The following is a 24686-nucleotide window of genomic DNA, read 5'->3' on the forward strand; positions in this document are numbered from 1 at the left end:
CAGTAGTTCCCAAACTTATTTTTCTCGTGGACCACCTATTGGCATGTGTCCGTAACCACAGTTTGATCACAGAGAAACACTAATATATGAACTAAATTTAAATGTGTTTAATATTGCTACTTTTAATTCTATCCTTATTAACCCTACGAGTATTTCAGGAATTAAAATCTATGAATTTGTTAGTGATTCTCTTATGACGAAAAAAAAAAGTAGGTACTTTTGGCATCAAGTATTTATAGTGGTGATCAAGTTCATGTCTGAACAAGCATTAAGCATTGTCGGGCGGATAGCGCTTTGCAAGTCTGTACACGAAATTGTACGTAATATCGAATACGCAAGTTTGGACAAGTAATAGTCGCTTGCCTTATTAAAATATTATCTGCTTAGTTAGGTACTTAAAACAATGTAGATAGGCCCTTATAAAAACTATGCTTACATTTTTGCTCTTTACTATCAAAAGCAGATACATTTTCGTGGACCCCCATTAACATCTTATGGACCCCCATTTTTTATTCACATTCTACTTCGTGAAAGGAATAAATATTCTCAATTTTATGTCAATCAGACCTATAGTCTCGGAGATCAATATCGTATATCGGAGATGATTAATCAGTCAGTAATATTTCGCATATATTCTGCGTATATATTCATTATACGAGAACATGAAGTTCATACAATAGTTATAATAATATTAATAAGTTCATGTCAATAGTCGCAATATAAGTGGAGTGAGACTGCGAAACACAGTATAAAAAATATTTTATCTAAAACCTTCTCAGAAATGCGATGCACCATCTGGTCTAATGTTTATGTAGATTAGTACGGTTTTTTCTTAGTTAGGCATTACAAAAAATACATCTGTTTATTATTGTATTACATTAACTTCAGTCTCGTGAACAAGACATTCTTAGATAATGTCGAAATATCGAGCTCCACCAAATAAAAATAAAAAACATGGTAAATATCCCGTTTTAAAAACTTGTAGTAAATTAGTAATATGTAAATCTGTTATTCCATTGATTGACTGGATCTCTACACCACATATAGTGTCGATTTCAGAATGTAATTTATATCTTGGGATATAATATCTCATAGTGAATAGCCAGCTTAAAGCGAATATAATCGGCTGTTATTATGAGTAAATAATGGCGGAAAATTAATTTTAAACTCCATCATCTCTGTCGGATTTCATGTATTGATTTCGAAGTTCACAAACAATATTTTTGAACAAAATCCGCTTATACATTCATCGTACAAAGGTTAACAAAGTTATTTTTAATATAATAAAGTTACACTGTTTATATTAATTTAATGAAAAACGCAGCTTAAGGTAAAATGTTTTGACACTCAAAAAATATATTTAATGAGTAACATTCTTTTTTAATCAGAAATAGACTTTTCTGGTTTTAATATTGCATTATCAGAAAAACATTTTACCTAAATAATGAATACAATGAGGTATATTCTTTTACATTTAAAATATAATAATAACAAAAATAAAGCCCGACCATTTAAATAACGGATTCAACCTAATTAGACATTTATATTTTCCTGTAGAGTTATCCTCATGTAAAGGGGCAGTTCCATTTATAAAATATTTAAACAAAGAACATAAAATTATAGTTTTAAAAAAATATACTTTTGAATTAACGAATAGGTAAAAATAAAAATATATAGTTAAAGGTAAAATAAAAAATTCACGATGTGGCAAAATAGCTCGCACGGATTACTGAATGACAAGAATGGCTATTAAATCTTTCAAAGTTTTTTAAGAACAAAAATCAATGAGTCCTCTGACAATTACACTTTATTAATAATTAGTAATAATTACAGTAGTAATATTTTTTAAGATAAAGCTCGCATACTTTTTGTTTTCATAACCGCCCTTCAATAATGTTTAAGTCGAAACTATGAACACTTGGACCACATAGTACGTTCAGATTTCTTATAAGAAGAAGTAAATTACCTTATCGCTTAAAACATAATAAACATTTTGTTAAAAGTTCAGTCCAGACTAGCTGCGCAGCACTTACGTGCATTTCGCTTATAATCAAATTTGCCGTTGTCACTTTGTACTACAAATCATCGTAAAATATATGATTCCAACGATTATAGTCGTTACAAAATTGTATTGTAATCGTAGAAACCTTATCACCTTCCACAGTTAAGTTAAGGTGATTTAAATATGAGCGCCGCAGGGACTAGGGGCGTTCTCAGTACCCTGGGAGTCCCCTCTAGGAATTGGAGGCGCATAGGCGGATCAACCGTCAGGGTGTCATGGTAACATGCGAAAGCAATACCGTGGTGCCCGCCGAAGAAACGAAGAGGGTATCGCTGGTTTCTTAGTGGGTATTCCGGTGTACCGGAGCGCACTCGGCGTCCAGGGCACCGGCTAGTCCCAGACACCCCGCCATTTCCACGTGGGTGAAACGCGTAATGCGTTTCTCCAGGGAAATAAAAAAATGTGATTTAAATATAATTAATTAACAATAAATTACTTATTAATTAATAATATTATTACTTAATAATGATATGGCGATGTTGTATCGCTTCCCTTAAATGCCACTTAGCACGTGCACATTTTTCCTTAAATTACCATTTTAAAGCGTGTAATGTGCTGAATATTCAAACGTTTTTTTAATACGGCCGAACATTTACAGATCATAATGATAATTATTTCATATTCAATTTTGTTTATTTTCATTCCAATTGTGTTAACTTCAAACTCATGTAAACAGCATAAAACTTGCAATGAATGCATTAGAGACACCAGCGTATGTTCGTGGTGTTCTATGGTAAGTAAACATTTCATTAGTAATAATTAAAACTTAAAAATTCCTATTAACTAACCAAACTAACATATATTTTTAATTTACATAAATAAATTAATGTATGTTATGCGTATTGAAGTAAATGAGGCTATGGACACCTTATCCTCCCGCCATAAGTATCGCCGGGGCTAGGGGTTTAGTATAGTTTCTATACTCCGAGAACCCCCAATAGGAACTGGTGGCCCGCAGAGTTGGGCCTACCGTCAGGTCGTCACGGTAGTATGCGCAAGCGAACCCGTGACGTCTCTCGAAAAGACGAAGAGGGTACCACTGGTTTTTTCGTGAGTATACCTTCAGCTCCAGCGAGCCCCGCATATCCCCCACATCATGTAGGGGAAACAGTTAAAGCGTTTTTCCAGCGAAAAAAAAAAATAAGGCTATGGGTTTCTAAAAAAATGTGCATTTGGAGAAATTGACGACGAGTATTCCACCTTGGTTCTGCCCTTAGTGTACCTTATTTCAAAAAAATCATATCGGCTATAAACTATTAAAACGTGTGTAGTAATTAAATACTATCGCCATATTTTTTTGATAAATTAAATATAGAGATCATTTTAAATATAGAGAGCTTCATGCGATTACGGAAATAGTATTAACGATATTTTATGTAGAAAACAAACTCCTTCGCGTTTATTATCGGATAAAGTAATTAGTAATATTTCACTTAGTTACTGATAAGTTACATTATATCAAAAATATTTTATTTTCAGGACAATTTTAATGGCACTAACAGGTGCACGTCGGGAAGAGATAATCTCGATAGTTGGTGCTCAGCTGAACATATAATAAACCCACAACATAAAATCACTACATCAGAAGATCTTAATTTCAATTCTGAAATCGGTAAAGTTATACAAATAAAACCGCAGAAAATCGATATTGATATAAGACCTGGCGAAACGGTTAATTTTTCATTTTCATTTAAAAAAGCCGATAACTATCCTGTCGATCTATATTTCCTTTTTGATGGATCTTCTTCCATGGAAGAGATTAAGAATAAAACTGCCAGTAAAAGTGAAGATATATACCGAATGATGCAGAATATGACCAACAATGTATTTTTAGGAATGGGAACTTTTGTAGATAAAAACGCGCTTCCATACACACAGTAAATATCTTCTTATAATTTTGATTTTTAATAACGTCAAATGTTATTATTACGAAAATTAATTTATACTTCTTAAACACAGTACTAAAATGTATAATTCAGGGTAATTTATAGTGTAGACATTTGGTAGGCTTATGAGTTAGGCGGCTCATTATGTTGCTAGCACTGATTTCTCCGACGCTTACGGGTCGACGAGGACAGAACTTTCTAGAAACAAAGCCACATGACAGCACTCCTTATGTGTCTATCAATATTATTGTTAAATTTATTGTAACGTTTTTTTATTATATTTTCAGATTCAAAAATAGTACACTGACTTACTCGTTTCGTAATAGACTAAAATTGACTGACAATTTCGAGATTTTTAAGAATATAGTAAAGGGCTCTACTTTTGGATCAAACTATGATGTACAAGAAGGAACTCTAGATGCCCTTGCGCAAGTTATAGTTTGTAAAGATGAAATAGGATGGAGAAACGAATCAAGGAAGATAATTATAGTTTTAACTGATCAATCTTATCACGCAACCGGTGATGGTAAATGGGCAGGTATCTTTCAACCATACGATGGTAAATGTTACACGGTAAATGGTATTTACACAAAGGAATTGGAAATGGACTATCCTTCTGTTGGTATTATAAATAAACTAGCAGCTGAAGATGAGATCAGAATAATATTTGCAGTCGGAAATGATGTACAAAATATATACGAGTCGTTAAGTCAAAGAATAAGTGGCTCCAAAATGACTACTTATAAAGGAAGAGAAATGGCTGTTATATTGAAATCAATCTACAAGGTAACAGATTATTATCTATAAAGCTATTAATATATTTTAAAAATCTTCAATAAATAATCCTCAATTGTTACAGCAAATGATTCGCAATTTAAAGTTAAAAGTGCACATGAAAAGCGATCAACGTGACGATTTACAAATCTCATTTAACCCAGATTGCTATAAACACAGTGAAAATCATAATTGTCGTGTAATGGGAAGCGAAGAAAAGAAAATTACCGGCACCATCAAACTCTTACGATTCTTCGACACGGATAATATTAATATAGATGTAGTATTTGAAGGGATCAAAGAGAATTTGAAAATAAACATAAATGTGTTGAACTCTTGCGACTGCGAGACAAAACATAATTCATCGCTTTGTAATTACGGCGGGACACGGCGATGTGGTATTTGTGAATGCTACCAAGATAGGTAATGACGTTAAATAAAATATAATAGTTATGATTTTTAATTTAGATTATTTAATTAAACCTCTTGAGTTGTAATAAAATATTTTTTCAATTATAAAGTATCAAACTGATTTGTCTGGTACTAAGGCTCTGTACGATCCTTTTTAAGGATCTCATTTACTTCAAAAATATAATACTTATTAACGTTTAAAATTTAGAGTAGACCGTATAGTTATTTACGAGTTACCTCTCTACGTTTTTGCTGTTCTTAAAATTTTATTTTAACCTTCGTACTTTTTTAAATATTTCATAAAATTGTTTAATTTTTCAGATATGGAGATAAATGTAGCAACCCGAATGATAATTCAACCTGTATAGCGCCTGATGATTCTGTGATATGCAGTGGGCACGGCTCTTGCATACGTGGAAAATGCTTGTGTAGAGACGGGTACGTGTAAGGAGATAAAATTATTACGATACATTATAGCGTCATACGGCTTATGAAATTACTTAAACTAAATACGCATCCATAATTTTAATTTTAGATACGAACGTGATTACTGCGAATGCGTTCGAGATAGCTGTTTGAAAGACACTAATGATATTTTGTGCTCTTACCCCAATGGAAAATGCGACTGTGGCGTATGCAAATGTAGCCCAGGCTGGGTAGGGGATGTGTGTGCTTGTCCAAATGCCACAGACTGTACGGATGGAAATAACGTTAGTTTTCTTAAAGTAATAGTAAAGGATTGTATATGTTAGGGCTAATGCCTCTTGTCCTCTAGAAGAAAAAGCTTCGAGCAAATACACTAGGTTACTTAACGTGATTTTGTGAACATTACTGCTAGATATCAATATTTCGTTTGTTTTTTTTTGTCTGCTACTGGCAGAGAATGCCTAGATGGCGCTACAACCTCCTTTTCTACTAAACAAATATTTAAATATATTAAACTTAATAATAATACATTTACATTGACATATACATATATATTTATTTGTACTGAGAACCTTTTTAACATTGCGGTATAATGATTAATCCCAATGGTGTATTAGAGAATGATAAAATTACCATGCAGAACTAAGTATACAATGTTATTTGTATGAAATAATAATTAATGTTTTTTTCCGTATTTTATTAAAAATTAAACAATGTAATTTACAGATAGATTTCTATTACTACCTTATATGCAGTTAAATAATTTCATATTTTCATATTCGTTCGTTATTTCAATAATGCCTCTTTTAATTTTAGATATGCAACAATCGTGGTATATGCGAATGTGGTGCATGTCAATGTCAAGATATAGCCGACTGGGATGCTAGAACTGTAATTAGCAAATATTGTAAACTCACTTGTGGCGAAAAGTCTTGCCACGAACGTCAGTGTCTTAATCTTGAACCGCTTGCGTTGTGCTATTTACAAAAATCGTATTGCAAGAGCTATGAAAATGTTATAATTACTACTGAAAAAAATCTCACGGCATATAATGAGAGCGACGACTGGTATCAATGCCCGAAGTTACGCATTGATGTCGGCTGTTACACAAGATTTATATATCGCTACAGCAAAGACAAATACGAACTTGAGCTCAAAATTCAATCGGAATTTGATTACGCTGAGACATATTACGGTGCGTAAAAATCATATCCGTTAAAAAAATCTTTTACTAAATATATTCTTTTAACCGATCCGATGAAATTAAATTATGAAATAAAAACTTATTTACAAATATGTTATGACAGACTTGATAATTTTTTTAATAATAATCATTCAACTCGTCGATCTTGTCTGTAATTAAGTATCTTAATCTAAACGATTATTTTTGTACACAGTCATTGGAGGGACATGTTTAGCGCTGCTAATTCTAATTGGCCTAGCAACCATAATAGCTTGGAAGTACATCACCGACAAACGGGACCGTCGGGAATACGAGCGTTTCGTCAAAGAAGCGACTGCTCAACTATCACCATGTGACAATCCTATTTACGAGCCAGCAACAACAACGTTCCACAATCCAGCGTTTAGAAAGAGATCATTCATTTCATAATGTCCAATTTATAACAGTAGAGTAAAATGGCAGAAATCGTCACGAAAGAAAAAGCGTAATGATTCTGCCAGGACTGACTCTTTCTCTCTCTCTATTTCTTTCAATTATGTACAGTTTTATTTTAAACGTACTTTAAATAACAATTCTTTTCATTGATTTATCAATCTTTATTTATTTATTGCACTGTGTCTATTAATATTATATATTTAATAGATAATACATAATAGGTATATAGCGAAAGCAAATTCGTGCCAACCGAGTGTTCCACGACACCTCTCGTTTTTTTATTTTTTTTATTCTAAAAATATATTTGGTAGTAGCTTGCACTTCAACTTGTATTGATTCTAAGTATTTTATTATAGTCTTCCTTTTTCTATATATCTTTAAGAACCTATCTGTACAATATGTTAAGTTTGAATAAACACCCCGTAAAAAATCAAATTAAATGGTATATAAACATGATATTTGAAAGTCAGTCAACTGAAAAATATAGAGTAAATAAATTGTTACGCTTTATACAAATGTAAATAAAGTTATATTAGTTGAGCTTATCATTTGATTTAAAAAAATGATATAAAAAATGGCAAATTTGCATATCGATATATAATTGCTAAAATACTGTAACAGGCGTTAGTAAGAAATTATATAATCTATACTAATATCATAAATGCCAAAGTAAATCTGCCTGTCTATCAAACCACTGAACCGAATATGATGAATAACCGAATTTTATTTGAAGCAAGCTTGAACCTCAGGAAGACAATTTAACCCTTTACCGCTAGCGAAGTTACAAGCTACACCTAGTAACTTATATAAATGTTCGATTTAAAGTTGACATCAGTTCAATCATCAAAGTATGTGCATTAGAAATTTTAATCGTTAAGGGTCGTTAGGGACCACCCTCTTACTATTTATTTATTCTAATGACAATAATTACGAATGCTTGATATAAATAGACCAGAAGATAATGACGGATAATTCCAGATCATTTGTTCGAAGTATCACGACCTTCTACGGGTTGAATTACGATATTAATGAAACAAAAATAATGATCTCAAATTGCTATGTTGGTCGTCGGGGCGCAATTGTAGGATTAATTAAACATGGCGAATAAATAACGGATGTAATACTCTCGATCTTTCGAAAATTTTAAACTAACGAAAGAAGCTAATTGCCATACTCATCTTGTTCCTCCCTGAAACAGGAATGTGTAGCCAGTGCAGGAACGTCGATCGAACGTCTTCATAATATCTTATTTATTTATTTTTATTTATAAATATTTGATGAAATCTAAAGGCGACGACGCTTGAGACGCTCAGCACATACTAATGCTTAGCTCACCGACTTACGATTTTAAGCATAGTCAAATGTATTTTTATATTATATAATGAGTTACTAATATTTGACAAAAACCCATCATTGTTGACGCATCTTACTTTTTTATTACTATTAATATAATTTAAACTTTAATTGTTGTTATTGTAAGCTTTTAAGCGGAACGAATTTAGTTTTCGGGATGCGTTTTTATAATATATAAAAAATTACACGAAGAGCTCAGATCCACCACTGAATCCGGCAAATAAATTTCATTTGCTTGTCTCATTGTCTGTTATAGTTAATCCTATCAATTCCAAAAAAATTAAGCATCATAATATCACCACCAAAATGCTACCGCCCGTACGTACCATCAACAATAAAGGATATCTTTATATTGTACATCGTCAATAGATGGAGCTACTGGCTTTTATTAAAAATGACACATCTCGCTTTCGAACGGTATTCACTAAATGTTATGTTTTCTTGAATATATATTTCATAAAATTAAAATTAAAATTTTACTACTTTGTATTAAATTGTGTAATTGAATGTACTTCTTAAATCACACTATTATAAATTGTATTTATATAAAATTTCTATGTAAAACACGTTTTGTCGTTTAAGTTATTTATATTATTTTATCTTTTTTTTGAAGTTACATAATTTTGACTTTATACATACAATCTTTCTAAAGATCATCGTCGCTTAATATATTAAGTGACGTTAGTTGGTTAATGAAAAAGACTACAACATCCTAAATCTTTTTAATACGCTAGTATTATACCCTTTGATTAGTCATAAGTCGAAACGGACTTAACCGTTATTCAATTTTGAAAGAAACTAAATAAATATGACCAATCCGTGTGTCCTTCAAGGCCGCTACCACAAATAACTCTCTTTTTTGCATTTCTCCACTGGACCATTGTTAAGAAAAAACTCCAAACCTTCTTCTCGTAAAGAAAAGACCCTTAGCCAGCTGTTCCGTCACCACTTATGTGTGTTATAGAAACTTCTTTTTATAATTACAATAATATGTATTTTTTTTCTTTTTCTGACGTGTTTCTACAAGTAGTTTCTACTAAGCACTCCATGTAAATATGTTACATAAAACTGTAATATATGATCCATAATACTACATTCATATACAAATATGAGGCCTCCTTCATTATATAGAATAATATAATGAAGGAGGCCTCATATTTGTATATGAGCAAAACATACCTATATATAACTGACAACTTCCTTAACTTAATTGTGTAAATAAATTACATAGATTTATAAATGTATTTGCTACATAATATGTAGATGAATTTTTGGACCAGAAAAAAATATGGTTATATATATATATAAATTTTTCTTAAACTCAATAATTTCTAGAAGTATTTCTTAAAAAATAATAATAATTTATTCATATAAAAAAATTCTCGGAAAAAAGTCTTCTATTTCCGCGAATTTCCTCATAGCGATGATTCATCTCGTGAACTGTCTGATCAAGTGAGCGAGAGAGGTCGTTCATACAGTCTGTGCCTGGTCGTGTAGACGTGCGCGCGTATTCATAATTTGAATTTCGACCGCGTTCTCTTCTACATTCGAATTTGACGTTACTAAAATAAATAGTGATTGTGATAAATTATATTATTAATGTTTTTTATGTTAAACTATATTTGATAAAATATTTTTTGATAAAATGGCGGCAGTGAGGTTTTCGGTGCTAGTTTTGCTTTTGGTCCAGCAAGTTTTCGCAGTTTACCGCGATTGTTCGGATTTTGATAGTTTAAAAAATTGCAACGAATGCATCCGATGCGGGGGACACTGGTGCAACGATCCGAATGAGGTATGTATCAATATTAAGTATAAATTAAAACATATCAAATATGAAACTTAGCGGGTAGACATGTAGAGGCTTTATTATTCATATACTTTTTACTTCGTTCGAAGAAACTTCAAATACCTTTGTTAGGGGAAAACAAGATCGTCATTAATAAAATAAACAGAAACATACAAAAAAAATGCATAGTATGCTTTGTCATCTCCCAATTAATTTACGCTTTCCTGTTTAAATGACAAAATAACATTGTTATATGATTCACACCGTTAATTCTATACTATTTTATAAATTGTTTAATTAAGATTTTAAAAATCGAACCAAGCGGCGCAGTTCTCTAAAATTAAAGATATTAATAATTCAGCATTTAACAACGGCTACGGTATTGAATATTGATAGATTTTTGCATCACGCTTTAACAGAAAAATAACATCGTTTATTTATTTAACAAAAAATGTTAATGACGCTATAAGGAACGTTTTTGACTACATAAAAAGGTCGACTATCGTACTCTTTAACTCTACACAGTCTATACAAGGGGTATATCAAATGTTTAAGTTCAATGGAAACTTTATAATGTATTCAAACTAATATAATTATATAGCACGTGCCAATACCAGGGTTACCAGGTGCGCGGTAGTCACTAGGACAGTTTAATTTTTTAATGTTTTGACTGAGTATCAAATTAAAAAAAAAGGATGATGGAGCAACCGGTACTTTCAATAAGATAAGTAATTAAATATATTATTAAAAAGTTTCAATCGATCTTAACGATTTATAAACTTGTGACTTGTTATTAGTCTGTATAATGTATATGTTTGTATCTGTATATGTTTTATAAATAAATTGATTGTTTAATTATAATTTGAACAATACGGAGGGTGTTATTTCTTCCCTTTCATTCTATTGATATGAGACATCTATTGTGACGCGACTTGGGGGTTAGACAGAATCAAATTCCGTGACGCCAAACAGCATTCGCTCTCTTATGCCGTCACGTCCACACTCCACCATGCCACTCTCTGCTCCTTTGTGTGCGTGACGAGTTTACTCTATATTCTACTTATAGTAGAATACAGTAGGCATAGTAAGCTTTCATGGTCCCACTTCTGGGTGAAGGCTTTCGCTCCATTTTAAATTATCTTGTAGATTCTCATCCGCCACGTCTAGGTTTCCTCATTATGTTTTCTTTCACCGCCGAGCACGAGATGAATTATAAATGAATCAGTGGTGATTGCCTCGAGTTTAAGCTCCGAATTATTAGTTAAGATTCACGTCGAATTAATAATTAATTATAGACTCTCTATATTGTATTTATATATTGTTTCAATAACGATCAATTTCAATGCAAATCGTACCATAACAACCACATTGTGTCTAACGCTTCGGTCAGTGTACCGTCCCGATCGTGTCCTATCGTTTTTCCAACACATTGGGTAACCCTATTTACTATATTGGAATAACGTATCGTTATAATCATAAACAAAAACAATAGATAAAACGTGACTAATGACATAATATGTAAATAATGAATATAACAATATTCTTCAAAAGATTTACACGTATATCCATTACGATATTATGATCATCCTTCGGATTGGTTTCAGTCAAGCCGGCCATTATTATTACAGTTTCATAGCTTTGTGTTCGAAGATAGCTGCACACTTATAACTCAACGAGACGGTAACAAGACACGATTGAATATGATCGAAAACTTCTTCGAGGCAGGTAGTGTCACACTTTTCTTTCAGGCTAATATTGAATATTTACGAGCAAAAAACTCAATACATTTACCGGCTAGACAAATAACTCGAAATTGAACCTACGACCTCCGGATCTTTGCCTTATCAGGTGGCGAATAACAAACGACGTAGTTATACAAACATACGTACATACGATAAAACATAGAATTGAACTCTTCGTAACGTTCGCATTTTCATCAACATTTAGAAAAATCTAAACTATTGCACATAACTTACTGATAAAAGATAAACATAACATTATACTAAATGTATTATTTCCATTTAATATGTTATAAACAAGTATATGAATAACCTTATAATAATAAAATATTTTTTTAACAAATAAATTGTGCCGTCATTAAAGAAAAAGCAAGACCACAAACGGAAGGAAACAATTTAGTCAATAACGGTTGATGTACAAACTCGTATCTATTTTTGATCCTGTCACAGCCATGAACTTTATTGACTGCATGTCCTGGTCACCGGGTCAACAACTTAACCCTTAATCGAGACAAAATCTACGCATGTAGGTATATGTTGATTGGCGGAGCGAATTCTTTAACATACAGTCAGTACATTTATTTATTTACTTAACGCCTTACACGAGTAAAAAATCACCTAGTATTATATTTTCTATTTCAGCAAATATCTTCGTATCTCAAACTATCCGTGTGCTAAATTTCACGATGATTGATTCAGGCGTTGAACCGTGAAAGCCAGAGAAACGCTTCATAGTATAATACAAGCCTTTTCCCAAGGTTTTCATACTATAAATTTTTATTATTGTCATATTTTATAAGTAAATTAAATAGCATTGAAATGATATACGTAGAGGTCTTCACACGTTTGTATGTCCTGCCTTGGACAGTCAACTTTTAATAATAGACTTCCATTAGGCGTGCTGATATGCATTTCCTATGATAAGTACTTATCAAGTATACGAGTGACTTCGAAGGATGCGTTTGCAGTTAATTCTTACCGTACAAATTTATGTTCTATGTCCTCGACTTCAAGGTCTAAATTATGAAAACCCTATCAAGAACTTATTTGAATTTTGTGGGTTTGTAATATCGCCCATTTTGTGACGGTAGCTGATACAATATCGATGTTGTAATTATGTGTTTAGTGATTATTGTGACGATAACAATCACAAAGATAAAAAACTATTTATCACAAAAAAAAAACAACGTGATGGCATAGGTTCAAATCTGTCTCAAGAAGAGACATATCAGTCCTTTAAATTTGAGGTACCTATGTTTTTGCATATTCCAAATATATTTCTTAATATTCACGCAAACATGGATGTGAATTGTCTGCATATGCATTAAGAAGAATACATATCTACTATTGTCTATTATGAAAGTGTTACCTTTCGACAATAATTGAACCGAATTGCCTTATTTGACCCTTTTCTGACCATTTTTCATTAATACCGCGGTAAACTCGAACCTCATTGTTATACCATTATATAAATTATGTACATAAGTGATAAAGTTTATTTTCCTTTGAACGAATTCGTTCAGTTTCCCGTGTTTGGTTACATTTGAACCTGACCAGCTAATTGCCCTTCGCTAATTCCGAGTCTAATTTTCACGTAACTCGTATAAATGGGTAAAATTAGGATGTTATTACTCAATAATGTCGAAATGTCGCTTATTATTTGTCAGGGTTAAAGTACAGTGAGAACAGTGTCAAGAAAAATACTGACGGCAAAAGAATTAACAACGATTACATTTTTTAAGTTTTTTTTTTTTGCTAACGTCGATAAAAATAACAGTAAATGTCCCACAATTAAACTAGCCTAAGGCCTCCTCTCCCATTGAAGGAAGGTTTAGAGTTAGGTTAATAGTTTGTTAGATACACATGTGGCAGAATTTCAATAAATATAATACACGTGCAGTTTTCCTTCAGCGCCGATCACGAGATGAATTATAAACACAAATTAAAAATTAAATGGGCCTGAGTTTAAACCCGTAATTATCGGTTAAGACACACGCGTCCTAACCACCAGGCCGTCTCGGCTTCTAACCGTTACGTTAGATTACCGTTAAGGAAATTTTATATTTTTACACCATTCTATATTTTGATGATTCTACACAATCAGCTGAAGTGGTTGTGGAACAGGGGAGTGGGTCGATGAACGAATTTCCTGAACTACCCCTAATTCCCAATATCCGGGGCAGCTAAACAAATCAGCTGAATAGAATTTTGCTAAGGGGAAATTATGAGCAATTTAAAAAGCTACATATAAGTAAAAAAACATAATATAACGACTAGTCCATTCTTTTTATATATATATTATTTATGGACGAAGTATTAAAAATACGAGATTTAATGACATTCAAGGCATTTAAGCCTCATCAATGCAAAGTTCTAAGGATTAATTTGTAGTTGACAAATACAAAATTAAAGCAAAATCATACGTATAGATCACGTTTATTTCAGTAGAAGGCCTTTGACCCACGACGATTCGTAAATAGCCACTCATTAAATTTTTCTCTTTGTAACCAACGAAGAATACCGGCTTTCACAGCTATAACGCAATTTCACCCTTTTTTAACGTCGTCAAGCTTTAAGAATTATGTGATTTCATTCCTGACAAGGATGTGGTGAATCATAAGAGGATAAATTGCTGGCTCCTTGCCATTCTCATTCGATTATGCCAGTTTGTTTGTTGTTAGTATTTGCATAAAATAATTGGACGTTTAAACATATTAACGCCACGTTGCCCGCTCTATCTTGTTTTACATCTGAATACTAAAATCAACTATTGATTTGTTTGAACAAGTTGCATCTGACTTGAATATTCATTTGTCATTTAGTTTCATATACGAAAGTCACGTGCCAAATGTTTATTAAACATTCACGGTTTAACTTTGCACAACAAAATGGGATGTTTTATAAAATTTAAATAACATTAAACAAGAATCTAGGCAAATATGTTGTATACTAAAACTACATATTATTGCAAAATAAAATATTTTCTAAAGTGTTGAATTTTGTTTATTCCTGTTATGTTTTCTTAAAAGTCCATTTACAATACGATCTCACAAAAAACAAACATTTTAATCATTATAAAACCATACATTTTATTTTCTCATATCTTCAAAAATTAAGGCTTTTAATACAGTTTCCACATTCCGGAATAACTAAAAACAAATAGACATATCTTATTCGATCTTACATAAACATCATCAGAGATTAGAACGTTCGTTTGTTATGAAATGTATACGCTTCTCAAACTTCCCAAGATAATTATAAACATTTTCGTTTACAATTAGCATTGATTTACAAAACAGTTACTTGCGCATGATTTACAAAGTAATCCGTCATGTATAGACTTCCAGTTAACGGGTAAATAAGTTAGCATCGTGTGCGGCAAAGTGTGCGATTCAAAACATCCGCACAATCACACCGTTACCGAGAAATTATAAATATAACCCGCTGACCTATATCGAATCCTGTTTTGGTAATAAAATATTGCACAATTTTAATACGAGGCGGTGTAATCGAAGGACCGTTGAACGTATTATATATAACCTTAATTACTACATCTCGAATCACTTGACCGGAGTCATCAACTGTACGATTCTGGAATGAATACAAAACATACATTCGTTATGAGTTCTACTCTCACTTGTTCAAATATCGTTATTATTAAAAATTAACAGATTCTAAGTAAATCTTTATCATATGATAAAATAAATTACATTCTGGGCTTAAAGAGATAATAGTATCTCTACTATATATTTTATTTGTACGTCTAAATAAAGAAATTATCTTAAGATTTAATTTATTTTTGAGCTCAAGGATTATCAATGTATCTAATATTAATAATAAATTAAAATAAATACAAAAGAAACTCGGTGAAACTGCAGACGACAACTAGTGAAAATAAATATCTGCGACTATAGTGTCTTTGTAGGAAGGAGCTTAAATGGAAGCCTCCAAGTAAAAAAGGCGGGTACACTGACCACAACATATAATGACAATATAAATTCACTTCAATAATTACAAGACTCACAACCAACGACCGTACAATTAATCAACCGTTTAATCGGTTAAGTAACACTGATTTACACGGGAATCGAATGCAATTACTTTTGAGTCAACATTTTAAATTAGTGATTTCCAACAAGACATTTACGTGAACTTCTCAATGTTTCGAAACAAATATATCTGTATGTAGTAATTGAGGATAATGATAAAGCTCATGTTATATGATTGATCGTGTGGGCTGGACTTGCTTAAGGGCTGTGTCAGCTTGTTGGTATTTATAAAGGGTCGTAACCTTTCACTAATATAATCTTAATGAATGAAATGATTGGTCCATTTCATTAATCATTTTTTAATGGTAATGACCTAGCTTTATTCTTCCTAAAATAAATCGTTTAGAAAAAATCGATTATCCATATTAATTAATTAGATCTTGTTCTGTAGTTTTATTTAACAAAAAGTTTTATGGATAAAGTATTTGTACGTACAAATAAATCTGTGTGCAATAACTAGTAGACGTTTCTTTAATGTTTAAAAGAAAAAAAAATTATAGAATGTTGGTTGCAACATATTATTTACACAGCTAGAGTTCTAAGCCGATACGTAGACTTAATCCAATTTACAATCCGTATTTCGATTTGAGTATGTCTGGAAGCCAATAAAATCCGGACATTCAACCGGCCCGGCAAAGCAATACATTAATGAAAATACTCCACACGTAATCTAAAATAAAACTCAACATAAAAATGGATTTGCTATAAGACACTTAAATATGTAGTTAATTTGGTTTAAAACATAATATTATATAATTTATTCTTATTACTTTTTTTATGATATTTGTAGGCGAACGAGCAAATGGGCCACCTGATGGTAAGTGGTCACCACCGCCCATAGACAATGGCGCTGTAAGAAATATTATCCATTACTTACATCGCCACCAACCTTAGGTCTAATGTTAGTTATGTCCCTTCTGCCTGTAGTTACACTAGCTCACTCACCCTTCAAACCGGAACACAACAATACTGATGTATGGGTGGTACCTACCCAGACAGGCTAGTACAAAGCCCTATCACCAAGTAAATCCTATTACTTCTGGAGATAAAAGGGATTCCCTTTGTCGCCTAGAAGATCAAAATTGCAATACAACGGGGAATGTTGCTGGCAATATTGCCATCATTTCACGTGTTCATGTTTTGTACAGTAACTGTTTTTAATTTTGATTTGACAATTATTTGGTCTACATAAATGTACTTTTTTGCCTTATTTCGACCTTATTACAGACGGAAGCGGAAAATATTTGCTTCAATAAATTACAAAGTGTGAACATTCATATAGGTGATTTTATCGGATTCAAAAGGCTTATTTATAAACATTTTATCGAATTTTTTTTATCGACGATTGCCTTCACACATGCTCCTAAAATTAGCAATAAATATTACAAAATTTACAAATTGATAAGAATTAGCAACGTTATCAGAATATTTACATTATGTTAATAACATGAATAATAATTAAAAATAACAGGTAGTTATATAAAATATGATATTATAAATTTACACCATAATCAGCCTGTAAATTTCCCACTGCTGGGCTAAGGCCTCCTCTCCCGTTGAGGAGAAGGTATGGAGCATATTCCACCACGCTGCTCCAATGCGGGTTGGTGGAATACACATGTGGCAGAATTTCGTTGAAATTAGACACATGCAGGTTTCCTCACGATGTTTTCCTTCACCGCCGAGCACGAGATGAATTATAAACAAATTAAGCACATGTAAATTCAGTGGTGCCTGCCTGGGTTTGAACCCGAAATCATCGGTTAAGATGCACGCGTTCTAACCACTGGGCCATCTCGGCTCTACACCAAAACATGTGCAATTTAAAAACTATAAGTAGATAGATGGAAGGCATTTATTACAATAAATATAAATTCTTATACACATATTATATGTATTTTCGTAGATACTTAACAAAATTGACTATGGTAATTTAAAAAGCAATGAAGACGAAATCACTGATTTGGTCAGATCGTATTATACGTGCATGAAAAAGTGGTTATGCTTAAAACGCCATTGACCGACACTGAACTGTTGGTCGAGATTAAAATAATTTCGCAATTACTATCGAACCTCATTAAATTCGTGTTTAAGAACGTTATAAAAACTAACATAAGTGTCTTGTTTTTTTTTGTCTTAGAAAAACTACAAGACAAATATTTATTAAATCTAATCGAATAATTCTCGTTTACCTGTGCGTATTAATTGATTTTAAAAATTGACACTACAAATTTGTAATAAAGTTGAAAGAACATTTGAAATGTACTGTAAAAAATGTTATCCCGCACATTCGCGAAGAACGCTTAGATCTTATCCAGAAATATATTGTAAAGTTTTTACCTAGTATTGGGGTATAAATTTAGTTCAGTCCGCAGTTTTTCAGAACTATGTTTATCGGTAAAAATATCAAATAGTTTAAGATAAATCTTTTCAAAAGATAATTTATGACAAACGAGGTCCCGCTGCAGATATTTATGTGTAGATGTCAATGTCGACCTTAAAAGATAAAAAATGTCAGGCTGTACTATAAATTAGCGTAATTATCGTTGCTCTACATATCCGCACTGCAAAACATTAATAACATATAAAGTGCTGTTTCGCAAGATGAACTTTAAAAAATTGGTAATTATATGTAAAAAGGGTATATAATATTTCATTAGCTCGCTTAAGGTACATTACACAATCTGACCTTTTTTTTCGCACAGCGGAAACCTTTTCTGACCTGATCTATCTTGATATTTAACATTAAATAGCTTATTACAAATACAGAGATTAACAAAGGCATCTATAAATACGTATGTCTTTGATCCAGGTATGACTCATCTGAAAATAAAAAGTTTTACTTTTATTCGGCGGAATGCGATCTAAGGAAGTTGGCAGACAATTTTTCAGTCGAACTTTAGTAAATCGTCCGCTCTATTCGTAAAAGTATCAAGAATAATAGACCATGCAACGACAGTTCTTTTTATAACCACTGTGACTTGGTCTGCTAAATTCAAGGTATTTATGACTTGAAAATCTTTTTAAAGTATCTTGACCTGTTTCTATTTACATTACCTCAAATATTGTGGAGATCAGCCAAATTAGCAATAAAGTTTTTTATTGTTACTCAATTAAAGTATTTTATAACGTTGAATAAATATAAGTTATATTTATATCGATATAAATAAATAAATAATAATAAATAAATAAATATAGAATACTAGAATGTCATTTGATATCATTATTTGTTATCTAATAGAAAAAAATCGATATACTGATATTTTAAAAGGACCAAACAGATTCAACACTCTGCGGTCGTCAAAGAACTCTCTTATTAATTATTTTATTTAGTTTAATTAAATTATTTATATTAAAACGAGAACATCGAATATTATTGCAATTAACTTGTTATGTTTTGTGTTTAGTATAAGAGGAGAAGAACACGTTTGAAAAACAATAATTATCCCATCACGCGCTATTTATCAAATAATAATACTTAATTATTTCTTATTAATAACAATTTTTCTAAACGTAAGTTCAGAATTTTATAATAATATTTTACAAACTACTGTTACGGGTGCTGAATTACTAAACAAACTTTGGCAAAGTTTGAACACTCACTTCCATTCGATAAAACTTTTAACTGTACTTAAAATCGGTTGGAGGCACGCCAACGTCGTCGTATAGATTTTTCTACGGACCATTTCAACTGTCTGTTGTTTGAGACAAGGGACAATGACCTCTTGAAGTATTTATTAATATTTTTAAAGTATCCGTAATAATCAGTGTCATACTTCTGTACAGGTACCCTTTACATATAAATTTTATATATATATAGTTAAGAAATAATTATTTTTCTTTTTACTTTTAAATTTTATTAACTTATTATTATAATTTTTATTTTACATTTATTTATAGTATTTTAAATACATTTTGTGAACAGACAAATACGTAACAACACATAACAATGTGTATTGAATTATTTATTGTTGGTTAACAATAAAGAATATTTGATATACATAACTATTCTTATAAATATTATTATTTTAATAATATTGTTACATTACTGAGTCAACGGAGTTGAGTTACCACGAAGTCCATGAGATGCGGGTGATGTCATTATTCGGGAAAACAAAGGCACAATTTTTTATCCTGTTTAAATATAAATACTGTGGAAATAACCGCTGTTGAATTATTTAATAAATGTTTTTGACTTTAACCTAATTAATATATATTGACAATTAATCCGGTTATCTATATGATATTAATGTTTGTTATTTAATAATTTAATATTAAACGTATTCGGCTGCAGTGAAAATATGTTACTTAATTAGTAATTATTTATATACTTAATTAGGAAGCGATTTTATTGAAAACAGGCGCCTGAAAGTCTCTCAAGACCTTTTACATTCTGCCGTCCCCGGATTAATGGGGTACGTCTAAGCGAATAGTATCGTTATCATCAGCCCAATGGTATTCACCATTAAATAATGGTTTCTGTTGTTAGTAAGTAGTAGTAGTTCTTAGTAACTTGGGCTGAGTTACAACAAAATAAGATTTTCTTGTTCTTCATTTATTTTTATAATGCTTAAGTAAAATAACAGTCTGTTACCATCCCAAAACTGGGCATTGGCCACCTCTCCCTTTTGAGGAAAATATTTGAAGCTTACTCCACCTCGCTGCTCCAATGCGGATCATTGGATTCCCATTCGCCACGCCGTTTTTCGTACACCGCCGAGCACGAAATGAAATATAAGCCCTTTCGGTTCACATGCTCGATGGTTGAGGAAAACATCGTGAGTCGAATTCAATTCTACCACGTTTATCCACCAACCCAGATTTTAGGAAATGGGTGGAATATTTAATATGGGCTACAAAACTTCGCAAGAGGGTAAGAAGAATTTAATCATTTAGCTCAATACAAGTATCGTCGTGGTTGAAAGTTACTGAACAATAAACGCGAATCATAAAAGAAAATGAAAACATAACATTGTCTCTGCAATCGGCTTTATTTACACTCCCATGTTGTCAGTGTGGGCGAAACAATGAGAATATATCAAAAATAAAACGAAGTTCGTGTGGCACACGCATCTTCATACGATTCACGTTACATTTGCAATAAGCTTAAAATAGTTCATGTTATTTATGATATTAGGATATTTACTTCGTAAAGTCGTCCGGCCGATTACAGTTACCGCTGCCAGTCTCATGGGAGACCAACCAACTGCGCAGGACACATAAACACAGATCACTCTATTCCTTCACTCTCATTATCCGATGGAGCCCAACCGGAAAGAGTTCAGACGCAGGAACTGCGGTTTTACGTGCTTTTCGAGAACAACCCAATGACTTTTTCGGCTCAACCTGGGGCTTAACCACAGACCCCCGGGATCTTTGGCCTTATATCTAGCCACTAAACTGACGAGATTCAAACTATGTATGTATATAAAGTAATACCGTACAACGATTGTATAGACTGTGGGTACGGATGGGCGGTTCTACCCACTCAGAGATATTCATTGTTCGAGTATGAAGGGTAAATCGGTTAAATTAGAAACATAAAGAACATCAACTAATGTCATATTACATTAGAAATGCTTCTAATACTAACCAATGTAAATCAAATACTTATACATTCTTTTTTTTAAATAGCATTTTACGAACTGGTTTAGACGCTAAGGTATAATGTCCAAAATTTATATACAGATTCACACATTTAATGCAAATAGGCTTTTTTGAATTTTTTAATTATGTATATTGTCATAACATTCATATTTTTAATTCGTATGACGATAATAAAACAGATAAGTTAATTTTATTCAACGAACACTGACAACCTCAAACACGTATAACCATCAAGCAACCAATCTTAAATCGTCGTAGTAAAAAATATCGATACATACCGAATAATAAAAACCGATAAACGAATAATAACAACGAAGTACCGGTTCTATTTACTTTTTTTTATAAATACTACGAGTAGAACCGGTTACTCGCACCTAACTAGTAGGTGTCGCAATGATCTCCCCTATACATAAGTATTAAGTTTAATGTACCAACCACCCACACTTTGGAACGAGCTTATTCTGATTGCAGGCTTCGTTGCATGCTTTTATGGAAACAACCTACGCATTCGTAAACGTAGATTCTTACTATAAAATGAATTATTCAATTTCAAATTTATAATAATTAATACAAAATATTAGTTAAACTAAAACTTGTGATAGAATAAGGATCATTTTGCTTTTATAAATTAAATTTATACCACCGAACGGAATGTAGATCCTGTCGAGATTCTGAATATAACTCAGTAGTTACTCATTGTCATTGCCGTCAATTAAATTACATAGTTACGTTAATCAAATACAATTATTTTTTATTGTGTCTTCACATCTCACGTAAACAATAAAATTCGCTATTAGTTATGTGTTGAACATTGAAAGGCTGTAATTATTTTATTACTTCGTATGATAATATCATTCGGTATATGTATAACTTATTAAATAATGTTATTTAATAATACACTTCATAATATATTTATTAATATGACATGAAAATGGATCGTAAGTTCATGTTATATTTTTTGACAGGCAATACTCATAATTTATATTTAATTAAACATTTATAAAGAACACACAAACATATTAAACATTATCCTATTTATCTATGTGTGAAAACTCTAATGACAAATGTTGATATGTGCATCTTAACAATCTCCACTTTGGTGCTCTTGAGCACATACACAAAAGTTGTTATACAATTTATATTCACAGATAATGTATTTAAAACTTTCTGATAATATTAATAAAAATTTGATATTTGTAATTAATGTACACATTATAATATCGTTTAAAATCAGAATAAGTCGTAAGGGAAAATAATCACAGACATCTCTGCTATTATAGCAACCCACACACCCCGCGAGGGTTTATTGCCCTTTTAACTGTTGCTTCATAATAGGAACGTTTTATTAGTTTTATCACACTTTCTCATCTACTTCTTATTTGCTGTTTATCTGTGGTTTATATTGAACATACAATACACACATATGCACCAACAAACATATCGCAATAATTCGTCCATGCCTAATATTGTACTAAGTTGTTCTTTAACTGATGTATACTTTTGTATAATTTAATAATTAAACAAAATCTTATCAGTGACAAAAAAAAATTCAAGTTACATATGTCCATTATTTAATAAATGCACCTTCACAAACAAAATAATATAAAAACATAAGGTATAATACTAAAAAAAATTATAGCTTTTACGCGGACAGAGTCAAATATTACAACCAATATTAACAAAAATAAAATAATCCTCTCCAATAAATGTATATATTTCTAAAATAAATCCATCGAGAGCTGCCTGAACTCTGCGTCGTGTATAATTCAAGTTGAAATGATATAAATAGAACGAGCTTACTTATAACAGCAAAGCGTTCTTACGATGCAAAGTGATGTATTTAGCAATTCGTATATAAATGCAATTTACAAGTTTACATCATAAAATAAAATTATAAAGAGCTAATTAATAAATCGTTTCTTATTAAGTGTTTTGAAACACAATCAAAAGTCAGAATTGCAACTTAATACTAATATATTTCACGGAAATTGCTAACATAAAGATTTTAATAATAAATATTAAGTATTACGTGTAATTTTCTACATTATAAACTATACACTTACCTTACTTACAAACGTATTGTTAAACAATTGTGTTGCTTCTTCTTAATACATACATATATACAATAACATATACATAATGCAGCTGCATAGATAATAATGAATCTTAGCCCTCGTTTATTTTATTTTAACATGCGTCCAGTCCCTATTTTGTTAATAAATAAATTTGTCAATTAGCGTTTTAAGAAATGTGTTATTTTTTTTTTTAAATATTGCTATAACGATTTCACGCAGTCAATACAAACATCAGTCGAAAATAATGAAAGAATATATTTTAATATCTAGACCAAAATCATTCTGACGTAAACGTAACTATTTATTATGTGATTATTTGATTCGAAGTATCATTAAAGTACAACGTGACCTCGAGCCATCTCTGTTTGAATCACGTTAAAATTACCTTTCGAATTAACTCTCTGTAGTTATGAAATCTGTCCGGTCGATTTGAATGAAAATCATTCGATTTTAACAAGCTCAATAGCTTATTTATGTATGTATATTACAAAACTCTTATTTGAATGGTCATTCGAAACACAAATGAATGTTTTAAATTAAACGTGTTTATTATTCATTCAGTGTCATTCTATTTAAATACTTCTTAGACATTTATAAAAATATATCGTGATGTTTTGAATCATCGTAGAATTGTAACTATGATTTACTGTGATATTGTTATCCATAAGAAATTGTAGCTAAATAATAGAGCATTTGCTTTGATGGATTTATTTCGTTACTCTTGTTGACGTGCAACTGACTCACTTGAGTAGTACGTATTTGCGCAGTCGAAGAGCTGCCACAAACAATCTGTGCGTTGTCTAAACTTTGTTAACAAACTTTTTACTGAACAGTAGTCAATACTTTACAATTATCAGTGCCATTATTTGTAATTCCACATAGAAGAGCGAAGAAACCTTA

At 31.5% G+C, this 24686-nt stretch overlaps 2 protein-coding genes across 2 annotated transcripts in view; both read left to right on the plus strand.

Moving 5' to 3' along the window:
- The first annotated feature begins 2622 nt into the window (after nucleotides 1-2622).
- On the plus strand, nucleotides 2623-7289 carry LOC113394337 (integrin beta-PS-like). Its single transcript, XM_026631610.2, has 8 exons — nucleotides 2623-2795; nucleotides 3542-3939; nucleotides 4236-4734; nucleotides 4808-5145; nucleotides 5455-5571; nucleotides 5669-5843; nucleotides 6376-6754; nucleotides 6957-7289. Exons 1-8 carry the CDS (start codon nucleotides 2667-2669, stop codon nucleotides 7169-7171), a joined length of 2250 nt encoding a protein of 749 aa, XP_026487395.2. The 5' UTR covers nucleotides 2623-2666; the 3' UTR covers nucleotides 7172-7289.
- A 2705-nt stretch (nucleotides 7290-9994) lies between these two features.
- Nucleotides 9995-24686, plus strand: part of LOC113394338 (integrin beta pat-3-like) — a 42052-nt gene continuing 27360 nt past the window's right edge. The window contains exon 1 of the mRNA XM_026631612.2: nucleotides 9995-10322. Coding sequence (XP_026487397.1) covers nucleotides 10176-10322 — 147 coding nt within the window. The 5' untranslated portion in view covers nucleotides 9995-10175. The remainder of the gene's footprint in view (nucleotides 10323-24686) is intronic.

This window comes from Vanessa tameamea, chromosome 4, assembly GCF_037043105.1.
Source record: "Vanessa tameamea isolate UH-Manoa-2023 chromosome 4, ilVanTame1 primary haplotype, whole genome shotgun sequence".
NCBI lineage: Eukaryota > Metazoa > Arthropoda > Insecta > Lepidoptera > Nymphalidae > Vanessa > Vanessa tameamea.